The sequence below is a fragment of the Anticarsia gemmatalis genome, chromosome 13, assembly GCF_050436995.1.
Source record: "Anticarsia gemmatalis isolate Benzon Research Colony breed Stoneville strain chromosome 13, ilAntGemm2 primary, whole genome shotgun sequence".
Classification (NCBI taxonomy): Eukaryota; Metazoa; Arthropoda; class Insecta; order Lepidoptera; family Erebidae; genus Anticarsia; species Anticarsia gemmatalis.
In genome coordinates, this window is record NC_134757.1 from 3,433,168 (window position 1) to 3,450,881 (window position 17,714).

A 17,714-nucleotide genomic window follows, 5' to 3' on the forward strand; every position below is an offset into this window, starting at 1 on the left:
TGAGAATAATCTTATATAAATCAGAAAAGACCAGAAGCACTTCACTCGAACCTACCATCGAACTCGAGACCACGTGTTCAGCACCGACCAGTACGTTTATGAATAGTTAATATAAAAAAAAACATGAACTCATCTTGTTGTTCGTTTTCACTTTAAGTATGTTATCAAGAATGACGTTGATTCATTGAGTTCTAGCTGAAAAGTAACATGACGGCGCGGTACATTTTATAACGAGATATGACGTAGTTAATTCTCACTATTAACTTTGATGCATTTGACTAATACGTCTTCTATGAATAAATCCCTACATTATTACAAAATAAAGTCCCCTGACCGTATCTGTTTGTCTATCTGCAATAAACTCAAAACTATTTTGATGCGGTTTTCACTATTAGATCGAAAGATTCTTGAGGAAGGTTGTAAAGTGTATTTGTTTAAGATTAACCCTGTCACCTGTGTGACCCGAGCGAAAAAGTTCGTGTCTGTATTTTATTATCTGTAGCGCGATTCTCTACACTCGGAAACATCGAGTATCGAGAGTTTGACATTTAAAATGTACGACAAAAATTGTTTCTACAACGTCCGCTAGAGGCGTTGCCCAGATTTTCATACAACATTTTTCGATAGCTAGCCGGTTGTCGATACTCGATAATAGAAGTCGAACTGACTGTACTAGACTAATCACATTTTAATGTTATTACAATGTTATCATAATATTATAAATGTAAGATGTGTTTACGATTTGTACGTCACGTAAACGAATCAATGTTGAACCGTTCTCATGTGCTAGGCATGTTTCGCGGTAGACCTAACCATACTTCCATACTAATATTATGAATGCGAAAGTAACTCTGTCTGTCTGTCTGTCTGCTACTCAATCACGCCTAAACTACTGAACCAATTTGCATGAATTTTGGTATGGAGATATTTTGATACCCGAGAAAGGACATAGGCTATATATCATCACGCTACGACCAAAAGGAGCAGAGTAAAATATGCTTTTTTTTCACGAAAAATATTCTCAAAATTGTTTATATCTTTTAATATAACGAAGTCGCGCTAAGGCATATCCGCCATTAAAACACTTGCCATGACAATGGAATTTTGTTATTTTAATGTCATTATAATATTGATTATTTACTGCTTCGTTCGCCACTTGAATTTTCCCGGGAAATGCGTCATTTTCCCGGGGTAAAAAGTAGCCTATGTCCTTTCTCGGGTATCAAAATATCTCCATACCAAATTTCATGCAAATTGGTTCAGTAGTTTAGGCTTGATTGCGTAGCAGACAGACAGACAGACAGAGTTACTTTCGCATTTATAATATTAGTATGGATATACAGTTGATGAAATGGATCTTTTGAATAACAATAAACAGTTTTTATTGAGTCCTCTTAACAGGAATGCGATGAAATAAATATGTCTAAATTGAATCTGATAATTGCACGAATATAAAAAACCATACTGAGAGTAGTATTATTAATATGAATGTAGGAATGTTTTTTTTATTTTCTATATATACGAAACTGCTTACCAGATTTAGATGACGTTTGGAAAAGTATGCATATAGATCAGGGGATCCCAACCTTTTCTTAGTCCGACACCACTTTTATATTATTCTGGTTAGCAGGGACCACTATTTAAGTATATTGTTAGTAAGTATAGTATTAGTGGTATTAATATCATTCGCGGACCATATTTTGGCTTCCACGAACCACTGATGGTCCGCGAACCACTGGTTGGGAACCACTGATATAGATGATAGCTGACCCGCGCCACTTCGCTTGCGTCACATAAGAGAATCATAATTTTCCCCATTTTTGTAACATTTTTCATTCACTGGTACTCTGCTCCTATTGTCGTAGCGTGATGATATATAGCCTATAGCCTTCCTCGATGAATGGGCTATCTAACACTGAAAGAATTTTTCAAATCGGTCCCGTAGTTCCCGAGATTAGCGCGTTCAAACAAACAAACAAACTCCTCAGCTTTATAATATTAGTATAGATATTCCCAATATAAATAAGTTCGCACCGGCGTTTTTGAACGGCGTGAACTAGTAACAGAAAACCTAAGTAAAGTAGCCAATGAAAATAATTATGTCATTTGCGGTTGAGTCACAGTAGGCAATGAATGCTATTCTTGTTCGATATCAATGAATCGAAAGTACCCGTGATAAGAATGTTATCTCTGTGGCTTGCATTTCCCTGTATGATATAACTTTAATGAGAAATAGATAAGTTTATAACCTATTGCTACCAAATAAAAAACAGCTGTAACGTGCTATTTTAATTTTTTTCTTTTTTAAGACATCTCTGGCGCTAAGAATTGGACTTTTACTAACATGCAAACAACGGACACAAACTACAATCAGACCCGAAACAACAATTTATTAACTCTATTGATATAATTGTTCCGCGACTATCAGACCTGAAACAACAATTTATTAATGCACAGATATTTATTCCGCGTAAGAATTGAACTGACGCACCGTTATAGTTAGTGGCAAAGAACACCTTATCCACTGCACCACAGAAGCCGCATATTGTATAATGTTATTTTATTTTATTAGGGAAAAAGCAATTCTAGAATTAGACTTACGTATAATACAATGAGATTAAATTAGAGTACAATCAATGGCGTTTCCACGAACGTTATGGATTTCTACCGTTGTTAAAAAATATCTGCGCGCCTGTTCATTTATCTTTGAGCCGCTCCCTTCTGGTCACGCAACTAAATTCTTCGCGACTACTTAGAATTTCCATCTAGGAAAACCCAAGAACTTGTTGCACTGCCGGGAATGAACCTTGTTAATATTGATTTGTTAACACTTCTGAACACATAAGAATCACATAGTTACGTTACATGTATACATAACGTAATATATAAATAACTTTTCAGCTTAGGGGTTAAATCTAAATAATTTTAGGGCCATGAGCTGAAGCTATTCTAGAACTATGGGTTAGAGGCTTATATAATTGTCGGTAGCTTAATAGAACAAAAAACCGAATATTAATCTACACGATGACACTGGACTAAGTACTAAACTCCGGATTTTTTTTAATTATCCTGCCATTAGGATATCCTATTCATTATGTCAGAAACTATACTTTAGATAGTATTATACCCAACGAAACTTTTTTACCTTCGCCAGCCGCGAACCTTACAAGACTCACTACCAATTTGTCGAACTATAGTAGCTAACCTCTGACTGCCGTCACCGCCACGGTCTATTATTACGCTTTGATTCGCGAATTTTGAGATAAAACATGATTAATTACAAAGTCGTTATAAACAAACAGTCATTGTAATCTGACAATGACAGAGGAAGTTCATGGCTGAAATAGTTTTTTTATGCACGTGTTTACATAAAATTTGACACGAGACATGGGAACTAATGGTAACACAAAGTTAAATTATACATTATACTATTTTTTGCATTTTTTTTTTATAATAGCACGCATGTACCCGAAGTTTACTATAAAAAATCATATTGCGATTGTTGGTACCATCAAACGGCAGGCAATTTAGTTGTCAGAGGTTACATGCACTCTTTATACATCACGAGAAAGAATAAATAGTAGCATTGTTTAATCCTTGCCTAACCAAAAAGGACGTAGGTGTAATTCTACAATATTTTTTTTGTTTTAAAACTTATTTTATTTCTTTTTTTGTTGACAGAACGGTCACCTCAACGTGTTCGTGGACGACACACCACAAGACTATGGTCCGGATAAATACTGCATAGACAACTTCGTGAGCAGTCCTAACTCCAACACGACGGAACTGAAAGCATTGATCTGCTTCAGATCAAAAGATGAAACACACAGCTACCCACTAAGTAGTACTTGTAAGTATATTTTTTAAACAAATTATAACTCCAAAGAACAGTCTCATCCGGTTGGTCAATAAGCAAGCACCTCTCACGCAAATACTCGACGATCTCAACCACAAACACAGAAATAACTTTTAGACGTTATGTGCAATTGAAATAATTATAACCTATTTTAATGGTAAAAGGAAAGATGATCAAATCTCTAATTCCTCACAGTTTTTTTAAACAATGCAGCATGATATACTAACGGTTTATTCCCTGCCATATATGTAGCTCCAATAACACAATAACGTCCCATTAATGGACAAAGATTTTCCTGTATCGAGAGAAGGGCTAACTTTAGGACTAACACGCTAGTCAAGAGCCTTAACGCAATGGTTAACATAGTCATCTCACGGGGTCGTTGAACCAGCTGAAAATCAAGAAACCGTGTAAAGGTTCTAAAAGATCAAGGATCCTTTAAAGCGTACAAAGCCTCATCACAATGCTCATAGTTTTTCATGTGTTTGCAAATTACACAACAAAAATCACAAAAACCTTTAATGAATGTGTTACTTAAATATCGTGTTTACATTTTAAGAGTATCGTTTTTTGGTCATTTCATTGTTATTGTGGTTATTAGCAAACATTGTTTTGCCGAAATACATCTTCAACGAATGACATTATATGCCCACTAATCTACCAACCTTAAACTTTAATTAAATATACATTTAATCTTGTCTATTGAATCACTCTGTCTATTGGAAACTAGCTAACTCGCGCAACTTCGCTTGCGTCACATTTGAGGATGGGTCAAAATTTTCCCCGTTTTTGTCACATTTTTATTAGTACTCTGCTCCTATTGGTAGCGTGATGATATATAGCCTATAGCCTTTCTCGATAAGTAGACTAGACAACACTGAAAGAATTTTTCAGATCGGACCAGAAGTTTCTGAGATTAGCGTGTTCAAACAAACAAACAAACAAACTCTTCAGCTTTATAATATTTAGTATAGATAATATTAAGTATAGATAATTGGATGAAAATCCGTTGAGAAGGTTTAAGTTCATCTAGTTCATAATGAACAAACGAAGACCGATAGACGGGAACTTTGTATTTCATATGGTCATACACAGTGATGTAATAAAGTCAACTTTATTATTACCAAATCGCATATTACGTTAATGACCAACCTAATGTCAAAGTGAAAAAATGTTATACGTATCCTCCGAACCCGGAGACGGTCACTCTTCATACCATTATACAGCCACCCATGTACTAAATGTCCGCGCTTGTGGTTGCTTAACCCTTAGATTGTTCACTGACCGGTGAGCGCAACTATTACTTTTAAGTATAATATAGCTAAAAAAGGTTTTCTGTGGGTTTTGATCTCGATGACAACATTTATTTGTTTCGCTGACGCTCTAGTTTGCTTCATGTATGTTGTATAATACGATGTCTGTGTCATTAACTGGGTCATAAGCGTAGGAGCGAAGTGTATTACAATTTTAGATACTTGAGAAGTTAATGCAAATGAACTTTACCAAATTGGTTTTTCCGAAATAAAGTTCTTTATAAGTTTTGTAAACCGAAATAGGAATAGTATGTTTACGTAATTATTGAGAAAACTTTTATTAAGTCTTGCCTCACTTAGGAACCTAGATATCGTATGTGTAATCCAAACTCATTTTGCAAAGCGAGTCTGTTACTAACGCTTTTACGACTAAACTACTGAACCGACTTTGATAAAATAGCACTGTTGAATACCCCGGGGCTATGCAAATGCAATTTTTTTAGTTTTTTTTTATTTGACTCGAATTTAATCGCGAGCGGCACCAAACTTTGACTCAAATTCAAATTAAAAATATACTTTTTTTGCGAAAACTTAGCAATGTATTCAAAATATTCTCATATTTCGTGACTCAGTATGATAATTCGCTTATGTATCGACGTCAGCGCTCTTCAAAATTTAATTAATAAATTATAAGACCTTTTCTTTGACCATGAGAGGCTTCGTTCAATGTAACAGCTATGACGTCAAAAAGAATATGCGCAAGTGAATTATTAGTACAAAGCTTTCTACAATATAGTATCTGGTTTTATGTTTGACCGAGTTAAGTTATTTTTAGCAACTACTTTTAACTAATATTATGAATGCAAAGTTTTGTTTATTTTTCTTACTTAAACATGTAAAAGAATCTGGATTAATTTTTACGTAGGTCATAACCGAAGCTCTATTTCTTTGAAATTCAGAAGTGGCTCAAATAATATACTTAGTTATTGTGGAATCCGCCAGGGGCGCTGATTGGTTTTTCGTACAAAATATATCAGTTACTATGGCAATTAATAGTGTTTTGCTTCTCTGGATTAACACAAAAGGTACTTTTTACACACCAAGAATTTTCTACGCAAACAAAGTCAATGACAGGAGCTAGATTTAAATAAGTTTTGTATTTAAAAAACGCGTCAGTTTACCGTTATATTGTAAAGTAAAAAACGTCTACGTTTTAACAAAACTTCGCACTTAGTACGTAGATTGCAATGAGTTTAATTATTTATTTGGCAAAACCCAAGATTGACGTTTCCAATATACCGTTGCGAAAGCAGTTATTTTCAAATGTTTGTTATTTTCAACGATGAATAGACAAATATGATACGTATCTAAAAGTTATTAATTCTTTTATAGGTGAAGTTTTAAATGAAAGCGAAATTGACCGACTTTTGTCAAGCTTTGCTTGTTTTTTTATAGAACGTTTTATATAAGGAAGATCATAACATATCGTATTATTCTTGGTATGTTTGAAGGTCATTGACATTTTATTTGTAGGTTTGTAGCGCCACATAGCACTTATAACATTTACACCGTACAAAATATTAATAAATTTGTTTTGGTGCATACTTTAGAGTGTAGTTATTAGAGAGAATTATTTTTTTCGTTATTATATACCTACTTACCAAGTAACACAAAACTTAGAATTTAGAATTCCAGTGACCTGTAGGCTTATGTAGGCTTGGGTAGCTGGCGCGATGCTATTTATTTGCTACAGCTAGTTAATTTCGGACACACACAGAATTAACAATAACTAAACGACATAAATCGTACATGCAAAGGCTCTCTACTAAGTTGCTGAACTATTTAGATAAACTAGGTTTCTTCGGCCGCGTAGTTTGTGACTTAGGACAGAATTTTCATACAAACTTTTATCCGCTTGGTAGAATTGATCAAAATCCTTAGCGGATACCTACGACATAACATCTACCTGCATGCTAGATTTCAACCCGATCCGTCCAGTGGTTTGGGCTGTTCGTTGATAGATTACAACTTCAGTCAGCTTGCCCCATGTGTCCTTCAAAGGCTGATTTATATGAACACATAATAATCAGTATTGGCGATGGTAATATATTGTATTTCATATGTTTCAGGTATGTTAATATCATGTTTCTTCATAATCCTGACGGTGGCGGTGTACGCGTGGCTGCCGGAGCTGCGCAACCTGCACGGCATGGTGCTGATGGCCTACCTCCTGAGTTTCCTCGTCGGGTTCACCTTCACGGCCACCATGCAGCTCCTCATGATCATCTCCAATATTGACTCTACGACCTGTGTCGTTTTTTGTAAGTAAAGATCAATTTAAAGTAGTGATGTCCCATTGCTAGGGTTTTTTACAGGAATGAGGGCTAGGTCTTAAGTCCACGTTGGCCAAGTGCGGGTTGGGAACCTTTTTAAGTATATTTGGTTTTCGTGTTTGAGACTGCCTCTGTGGTCTGGGCAGTAATGTTAACGACTGGTAATCAGACTTGGGTTCGATTTCCGGGGCGGACAAAGTGCTATTGGTATTCTCTTATTTATCGGTTTGGTCACGTACCAATAATAAAAAATAAATAAATAGTCAAAAATCAGTTCTTATGAAGTACGCTAGGGAAATATCGGCCATATCTATATCAATCTTCAAAAACATCACGACGAGCGGCGAATGGTATTTTTTAATTTCAAAGATTGCCTATTATACTTTTCATCAAACAGTTTCAAGTGCCCTGTACAACAATTATTACCAATAAATCTAACTATCTTTAAAACTAGTTCATATGTTTCATTGCATTCCGTAGGTTTTCTGTTTAATAGTGAATAAACAATAATACCGGCTCGAACACTGACCGAAAATAATCCCTATTAACCGAAATTTGAACAGCAAAGTAGATTATCTGGCTATTACTAAAGAAGATTATGTATACAATGCTTTAGTAGTTCATAAACAACATTCATCTTATGGGTCAGACATTGGTAACGACTCATCCGAGCATTCGCAACTGTGGGAATGGGATCCATGTTGGAATTTTCAAATCAAATCAAAATTGTTTATTTGTCAAACATAGGTATTTTATACATGATCTTCCATGTAGGTAGTCCGCTATTAATTTTGCATAAATGACATACAAATATCCTTAAAATGAAATTATGATAATTATCGCTATTGGTAGATGCCACAACATCAAACTCAAAGCATTTATTAATTTAGTTCGAACACTTTAACTTATGTGAAGTAACAGTTACTTAATTTGTTGTTGCTTCATAGCTCGAATATTGACACTTATAGCTGTGAATTAACAATTGAGGATTTTTTACTCCAATTCAGAAGGTAGATCAATGAGAAGATCTGAAAGAATCTCTTGGCTGCTCAGTTATTTGTCCAGTAGTTTTCAACAACGGTTAAAAATTATATTACAATTTTAATACGCCTAAAAGGTGAAAAGTTATAGAACATATCACTTTTGCATTCCCAATTGTTTCGACAATCTATCTTCAATCGCGTTGCAGTGCAGTGTAATAACTTAATCCACCAGCTCAAACATTTGAACTATTTATTTTGACAACAATCACATTTATAAAAACAAATCTTTCATGAACCACTCTTATATATACTTACAAAACTTCGAAAATAAACAGTAATAAATCGTGGCCCTTTTAAATCTATTGAACTTATATGTTTATGAAATGGTGTATAAATCTGTCAGCTTTTAAAAAGCAGCATTTGATGGATGCCGTCGTTCAAATACATCAAACTTTTAGATCTAAACACAGTTTTGAAATAAAAGTAGATTAAAATTAAACTTGTGTTAGTTTAATGTGAAGCTGTTTAAATATTACAGACAGACGACATAATATTGTGATATTAATATCAACATGTTAAAATAGACGCATACCACTCTTCATTTTTATAGTCTGTGCCTACTAGTTTCGCTAAGAATTTGTTCGTGTTCTTATAATAACGCCAAACTTTGAGATTACTGAAAAAACTATAGTTTATTATACGAATCGTATCTAATATAATGCAAAAATCGCCAAATTAATTAGTGTATCTCGTGATTTGAGACTGTTGAACAAAATTAGGTACAGCCAAAGCTCAACGAAGCAGACCAACCTTTTCAAACGGTCAAATACATTTTAGTGCGTGGACTAAATTATTTAAGGATATTTTTAGCAATAAAACCGGTTAATAACAGCGTTTTGCTTATTTTTACATCGTTATGTCTGTGGGATTACAAATCGAAAGTGTACGTTCAAGGACGGCTTCAAAACTGACCCAACACTGATCGTAAGATTATAAATGATTCAAGATGACTAGTTTAGTAACAATATTTAAAACCTACGTATATTACAAATTAGTTTCTGATCGCGATTTAGTTTACGTGAAAAGATTTCCGAGATATACAATCCTATTAGTAGGATATGCAAAAGTTTGTTTGGATGAATGTATGGATGATGCTTACACGAAAAGATTACAGAATAAATTTTGCAAACGAATTGTGAACAATAAAATTACATGTCAATGCTAACAAATCTTAAAAAAGAAGTAGATGCATGGGAATTACTGAATTCAAAAGAGTAGTCGACTACCACTCACATCAGCTAAGCTTTATGAAATGTCAAAATATGTGCGAAATTATTTCGTATTTTCAGTATAATCAAGTGAGTGCCTAATATAATGTTGCAGTTTCTGTTAACTCTATTTAGGAAAAGAATTTCATAGCAGAAGAGCACCTTTAATGAAAACATTTTAATATTTTTTCGTTAACATAGTTGACTATCCTATAGCGTAGTCTGAGCTGTATCGTTGTATTATTTTATTCATCGCGTAGTAAAACATAGGTTCATTCATTTTCCTATGCACTCAATGTACTCATAGGGGAATACTAGGGTTTAGATACTACTATTAACTAAAGATTTACCTGTTATTTTTCCTTAAAAACTGTTTTTCCCTAGAATTGTTACGTTGGATTTTTAACTGAATGGTTTAGTCATAGTTTTGTGGTTATATCGTTCCGGTCTAACATTAAATTGTGCGATTACCTTGATACTATTGAGTCTAGTACTTAGAAATTTAAAACCTACTTAAAAAGTTAGTTCGTATGGAAATCCAAACCAATGGAAGATTTTTAACATTATAACTAATAAAAATACTTTTTATTAGAAAAGTTTCCTACATTTACATAATTTTAGTAAAAACTATAATTTATTTCTGTCTTACATTTCAGCATTCATCATGTACTTCTCTCTGCTGGCTGCGTTCTTCTGGCTGAACGTGATGTGTTACGACATCTGGGCTACATTCGGGTATATTCTTTTTAGTTCTACCATACATTCATAGATGGCGTAAAATAAAAATAAGCTAACTTATTCAGTATTTAACTTTGTTTACTTTGATACTGGTCAAAAGAATAACTAGAATAAGAAACATTTAAGTAGATATTATTAGTTCGTCGTTTTTTTTTTAGAAAACGTAACCTATTTCTGATCCTTCAACTATCTCCATGCTTAGTCTATAGTGTTTTTTCTGTATTTTCTTGAAAGGTTGATTTTCACAATAATAATATCAGTGTGACAATTTATCAAAATTTGTATTATTCTTTTTCTAGTGGGAAACGTTCCACGTCCAGTCGGAGGTCAGAAGCGAGCGTTTTCTTCAAGACGTACAGTATCTACGCATTTGGAGTGCCAGCCTTCTTGACTATCTTGCTTGCAATACTAGAATTTGGAGTCGATCCTGAAATTAGTCCCTACCTGCCCCGCCTTAGGAAGCAGGGATGCTTTTTATATAGTAAGTGGTGTTCTTATAAATTGTCTTTACAGCACATATTCGGCTATGCTGGCAAGTCTAATTCAAAGCAGTGCCCAAGTGCAGTACACAGGTACACTTTCCATTTCATCACTTTTCTACCCGGACGGAATGGATGCTTAAATATGACCAATGGGAATTCGGACACAGGACCGAAGAAATAAGAAAACATCAGAAACAGCTTTTTGTGACTCAATCCCGAGTTCCGGGCGATGCAGTCATTGAAGCAGTTATATACAATGCGCTACCCTAGATCTACTAGTCAAGGGAGTTATATAAACCTAAGGGAGTTATAGACACTTAAATATAATTGTATTATTTTCTTTCTTACAGAAAACAGCAAATTAATTTACTTCTACGGGCCGATCGTAATCTTGTGCATATCAAATTTGATCTTCTTTACGCTGACAGCAATCAATCTAGCAGAGATAAAGAAACAGACAAAAGTACTGAACAGAAAAGACCAGCAGAGGTGAGAACAGTAGTTAGAAATTACGGCTTTTTGTTTGTGTTATTCAAATGTAATATCGGCGACATCAGGTGTACGATTATCAATAGTCAGTACTAACGGCTACCGAGCTCTCGACATAAATAATTACTCGTGTAAAATAGTTCTAGCAAAATACGCCAGGGGTACTTTATCAATTTCTAACACACAAATTCAAATTTTGTTAATAATTATGTGGTCGAAATAACTCTTACATTCAGGGCTATCGTAGACTTAATTGGTTCTTAATTATGTTTTGAGGCACATAAATACATACTATATAAAATCGCGTCTATTTTACTCGAGGGTAGGCAAGTAAGTACATAAATACCTATATAAATAATTTATATTCAACAGGCATTCAATTATTCCAGGTTCGTGTTATACATCAAGTTATTCATCGTGATGGGTGTCAACTGGCTGTTAGAAGTCGTCAGCTCGCTCTACGCCACGGAACATTACATCTGGAAGTTTACAGACGCTTACAACGTTCTCATTGGTCTAATAATCTTCATCATCTTCGTCTGCAAGAAGAATACATTGAAAATGATCAGGAAGAGGTGCGTTATTTGCTGGTCTTGTGATCCAGACGCCAGATATGACAAGTCATTCAACATGCAATCATACGAATAACTCACAGAACTCACTCTTACAATTATTTATTTTTATTGTTAATTGAATATTTTTGTAGGAAGCTACAATGAGTAGTGTTAGTCTCGAAACTTTTAAAGTCTGAGGGCTAATTCTCGTAATTTTTATTACTTACCTGTTTTATATATTATTTGCATTGTATGAGATTGTAACTAAATTTTACAAGTATTTATTCAAGTTAATTAGCCCTCTGTTGTATGAAGTACAAAATACTTTATGTAAAATTGTATGCGACAATTCTTTTTTACTTTACAACGAGTCAATATTAGTATCCTTGTATATGTAATAAGCAGGTTATTGACTGAAACATTGCATTTCTTAGCATAAGGATTTTGTAAAGCTAGAATACTTTATAAGCTTGATTGATTTTGTATTCAGGATCAAAAACTGTCCACAATCCAATAACAATAATGAAGACACCAGAGGTACCCGTAATAAGTTAAGTCGTTGGCAGAACAGTAAAGGAAGCAGTATGGATACGACCAGAACGCCACTTGAAGAAAGCACTAAATCTAATAAATCTAGCCTCACATAACATTACTAGGAACAAAAACAAACAGCAACGACAAAAAGAAAAAAAAATCTACCAGCTGTATGTTTTACCCAAGAAGAGATAAAATGTAATATGTATCTGAACTAGAAAATGAATACTCAAATCCAAAGATTATGATTTCTAAGTCTGACTGAGAAAATGGCAAGAGTTGGTCCAGGGCAGCGTCAGTACTGCAAGAACTGGCTTCCAATGACTGAAATACATTGAGAGCAGATGAGGCAAAGCCACAGAAGCTAAAATATGGATAAAAACAATACAAAGGTACAAACGAAGTTACACACTGGACTGTCAATGACTCTTAAACTAACTTTTTTCATTAGTGGCAACTAATGTTCAGGGCTTACTGTGTGGTGTGAACTTAGAATAAGATATAGATAAGTGGGTATTGTATATATGTATAGGAAGGAAATATATCGTTAGAAATTGTATTATAGGCATTATAATTGCACCTCAAGATACATTTTGGACGTTTTTTTTTTGGTGTGGAAAGCAGAAGTACGCGCTATTTTATCTTGTATACCTGAATTTAGCAACAAGCCACTGGCCAGACGTTTGTAGATAAATCTTCTTTTTCTTTTTGAAAGTTGTAATTTTCTATCTTTTTTTCTTTTTTACGTGTTTTGTATTTATTTTTCTGCACCCTGGCTTGTTACTTTATTCAGCAAACAAAGTATTGTTTGGCGCGGACTTTAACTTAAACTAGGATTTAGTGCACGACTAAAACTAGTTATAGTTTTAAGACTTTTATTTGGAAATACGGTCCCGGTGAATGGCATTTTTCAAGATGGTGGAAGATACAACACAGAACAGAACAAGAGATTCGCAGAATAATGTGTAGGTAGAATTTGTGTTGCTGCTTTATATAAAATTACAATGTACTTTATTATTTAATTTCGTGGTAAACACTTTTTATGGATTTTTACAAAGTCTGTTCTGGATATTTTTATTATTTTAAATAATATGGGTTTTTTAGATTATAAATTATTCAATATTATGACATCGTTAAGGTCGAATGCAGAAACATCATACAAGATCAAGCAATTGTTAAGAATCTGTGGTCTTTTTCGTTCTGTAAACTGTGGTTTCGTCGATATTATTACATTATTTTCCAATAATATAAATACATTTGAGTAACATTTAAATCCGAGGAGTTTTTTTGCATTCGGCTATACGTGATAAGTAAGTTTTTAATAAGTTGGTGTTCAATTTGCAATATCAAATTTGGTAATTCGGATTTTTGGATTGGGGGGTATGGTGACTGGTAAAAATAAATACAATATTACCATAAAATAAGTGGAGGGTAAAATTCATAAGAAGGGTTTATACTTTATACAATGATAAGAATATTTCAGAAAAAAGCTTTCTGTGTGACGCTAAGATCTAGTTATGTAAGATTTCTATTTTGAAATTGCTTATTATTTTTTGGATATTTGTTATAAAATTGAGGTTTGCATCTTTTAATTGGGTGAAATGTCAACAGAAGCGCGATTTTCGACATTCAATACTATTGACAACCGAGCACTTGAAATTTAATATTACTTAAAAATAGTTCCTGCAATGTTCGCTAGAGGCGCTGATCGGTTTTTCATACAATATTTGTCGATAGATACTCGGTTGTCGATAGTCTTTCATGGAGTTAAATCGCCATTTCGAAAGTTATTATTGCATGTATTTTCTTGGAAGTTACAAAAATGAAATATTGGAATTAAATATTTTAGTTTTAGTAAGTTGGGATTTACAAAAGCATTTATGTATTTGTTACTAATATTTGGCTTTATGATGAATATCTTACTATCTTTAAGATGTCAATGCAATGGCTTTAGTGTGACTAATTTTTAAATAGAAATAGACCACATATTTACTTTATCAAAATTACAAATACAAAACAGACGACACTAGACAACAAAAAAACATAATTCATACTTTGATATATACACATTTTTGATCAAACTACCAAAGTTATTACAAATAATAGTAATTTGAATTTTAAACGATCTTTTTACACACATCATTTAAAAGCATGTGGATTTATATCCCGCTTAAAGATATAATTTTAACAAGAAAATTTATGTTTTAGATACAGACATCTGATCGGTAAACCGCTGTCCAGGACACAGACGACGAGTACTTCGCTGTCCACCCGAACTTGCTCTCAATCCAAGGATGAATTACAATTGAACTCCGTAAACAAGACATAGGGAGAATAAAACATTATGACAGTTTCACAGCAGCTAAATAATAGTCAAACATACTGCTACGTTACTATGGATGCGTTTGCTATCCATTCGCACACGTTATATATTTTAATCTTGGTTGGAACAAAGCGATTCAAATTCTACCGTGAGAAAGAGATGGCATTATCAGGTATGCATAGTGCTATCCTTTTCTAACGCCGGAATTTTTAGCATGCCACAGTATAGAAATGAAATTATTTATAATTGATATAATGTGCTGCTCGTTTGATTACTCCCAAATATAAAGATTTAAATGTTCTTGTTGAAAGGCCAATTTCTTTTAATTATCTTATTTCTGTTACATTCTTTCTTTTGTCACCCTTATTGCTATGGCCCTTAATTCTACACAAAATTATTTTTAGGGATCTTAATGTTGGAAACACCGTGTGTATGTTTAATTTAAGACAATTTAATGACAATCTAAATGTTAAGTGTTTTTGTACTTACGTTTTTTCATTCGGTGTAAAGTATACGATCAATGTTATTTAATATATTATGATGTTAAATCCTGTATTCCGGCTTCTCAAAAGGCCCATTAGTGTGTGTAGGAAATCACACAACACGTTGCTTATAAAACGAATTAAAAATACACTAAAATATTTTAACAACATTTAATATTATTATCAGCTTTTTTTAAGATTGGTCTATTTTTTTACTTTAAAAACACGTTATAGCAGCTTTTTATATTGACGTCATATAATCGTACCTATTTCTTAAAAAATATTATTTCAGTGTAACTTAAAAGTACATGTGTCGCCATCTAGTGGCTACTTTTCTTTCGTGTTTTCTGAGTCTTAACTGCCTTGTAACTTGGTTTAATCTCCGACTATTTAATGCATGTTCTATTATTTTCTATACAATTTTAGTCAGTGATAGAGACTTGAGATTGAGTCAGAATGATTAATAAGTATAGCGGCACACCTGAAGACGCAACGTTTGGTGTCAAACACTCTATCTGTTTGTCAGTTTTGACACTTTTGACACATCAGTTGAAATTACGTCGCATTTAACTTACTAGCGAACCTTGTTTCCACAAGTTTGGCACGTGTGTCGCTACACTAAGGCAGTTTAATTAGGTCGGGGAAAAAGTCTTTTCGCATTATAGTATGTATGAACTTGTAATAAAATCTTGTCTCTACACAAAAAAGCTCGATATTTGGGTACCTCACGAGCTCACTAAAAGAAACCTAATGAACCGTGTACTCATTTGTGATTCTTGAAGCCAAAAAGATTTTATTATAAGTTCATACATACTATAATGCGAAAAGACTTTTTCCCCGACCTAATACATTGTAAAAATCTTTGTATATCAAAGCGAAATGCACATGTTCTATGTAGCTTCAGTGTAATATTGTATGTCTTGGTGTTTTATTCTCCAACACAAATCACAGCATTTACTAGTCTTATTATTTAAGGTATTATTATACGCCATATTAGATTTTAATGTATATTTTTTAATTTTAATTATTAATCTAAGTATGAAGAATCTATGAAACAATTTATGTTTAGGACAGTAAGCGGGACGAATTAAATAACTGAAAAGTCTTTATGAAAATTGTAATGCTTTTATTTTTTTGAATTAAGTCTAAAACCTGGCTTCAGACTTTTGTATAAGTACTAGATAACTTAACAAATGGAATATTGAAAGACCTTTTCATACTCTCGCTGTAATTATACCTAACAGTCAGGTTATTTGAGGCTTATCCGTAAATCGTGACTATCTTTAAAGAATCGGTAAATTTTTCGAGAACTGAAAAGTATTTAATATTTGATTGCAATTTTCATGAAATCATATTATTATTATGCATGCGAATTTCACAGTGCACTGTTACCTATATCTTAACACAAATAGAGTCTGAGCACAAATATTATTATGGAAAACGTATTATTTTTGTCAAATATAATAAGTCAATGAAGAAAAGGAATTTTGTTTTCTACCTACCCTATGGGAAAAAGGCATGTTGTATTTAAAATGTGTATAAAATATGTATGCCATAAAAAAATATGAACTTAACATTATTAAAATAAATAATGTAAGTATTTTCAAATGAATAAATAATATTTTTGATCTCATCATGGTCTAAATGTATTTTTGTAATTGTATTTTCGATGTATAAAATATAATTAATGTGAAATATTTTATGAATAATATTGATATTTAGTGCCAGTTTCGCAGCTTACAATTAAGTGTCAGATAAATTATCTGCAAGATAATGTGACATGAGATTTATAAAACAACTTTTAAACTCTTGCGTTGCATGTTTAATGTATAATAGAATACGGGAATTAACGCGAACACGCATTTTAACTTAAAGCGCCTAACGTTTCGGCGCGATTGCACTCGCCGTGAACTGATAAAACAACTGACAAAATTATATTTTTATCTGATACTTAACCAAAGCGATGGGACTAGGCTATAAACACCAAAAGTCGCCTTGAAGAAAATCGGTGCTTCAAGTATTTTTTCAAAATGTCTCACATAATTTTAAAAAAGACGAATAATTTTGACACAATAAGTAACTTAGTTCAGTAAATATCAATAGATATCATAAAAAAACAGTTATAAATAAGGCACGCATAAATGTACTGTATTATTATATTAATGAATTATTATAAATGTCATAAAAAATATTTGTTTTTTTATTACTTCATGCAAGATTATGCAAATATAGTACGTACTACGTTCAGTATATTTATACCGTAGGAAACTATCAGTTCCTACAGCACCCGCTAGGGGCGTTGATCGGGTTTTCATACAAAATTGATCGTTAGCTAGTCGGTCGGACAACCAACTAGCTAACGATCAATTTTTACTTATCACTTTCTATATGACTAGCTGACCCGCGCAACTTCGCTTGC

The 17,714-nt window shown here is 33.2% G+C and overlaps 1 protein-coding gene across 5 annotated transcripts in view; it reads left to right on the forward strand.

Annotated features, from left to right (window-relative positions):
- Nucleotides 1–17,486, forward strand: part of LOC142977660 (putative G-protein coupled receptor Mth-like 3) — a 70,850-nt gene extending 53,364 nt beyond the window's left edge. For 4 of the 5 annotated variants that reach the window (XR_012959719.1, XR_012959716.1, XR_012959718.1 and 1 more), the window contains exons 2-9: nt 3,682–3,850; nt 7,239–7,430; nt 10,350–10,428; nt 10,731–10,912; nt 11,264–11,402; nt 11,792–11,977; nt 12,447–12,882; nt 14,699–17,486. Coding sequence is in view for 1 of the 5 variants with exons in the window: in XM_076121727.1 (XP_075977842.1) it covers nt 3,682–3,850; nt 7,239–7,430; nt 10,350–10,428; nt 10,731–10,912; nt 11,264–11,402; nt 11,792–11,977; nt 14,699–14,819 (1,068 nt within the window). In the remaining 4 variants the exon portion in view is untranslated. The remainder of the gene's footprint in view (nt 1–3,681; nt 3,851–7,238; nt 7,431–10,349; nt 10,429–10,730; nt 10,913–11,263; nt 11,403–11,791; nt 11,978–12,446; nt 12,883–14,698) is intronic. The other variant, XM_076121727.1, reaches the window with a different exon arrangement.
- The last annotated feature ends 228 nt before the right edge of the window (nt 17,487–17,714 follow it).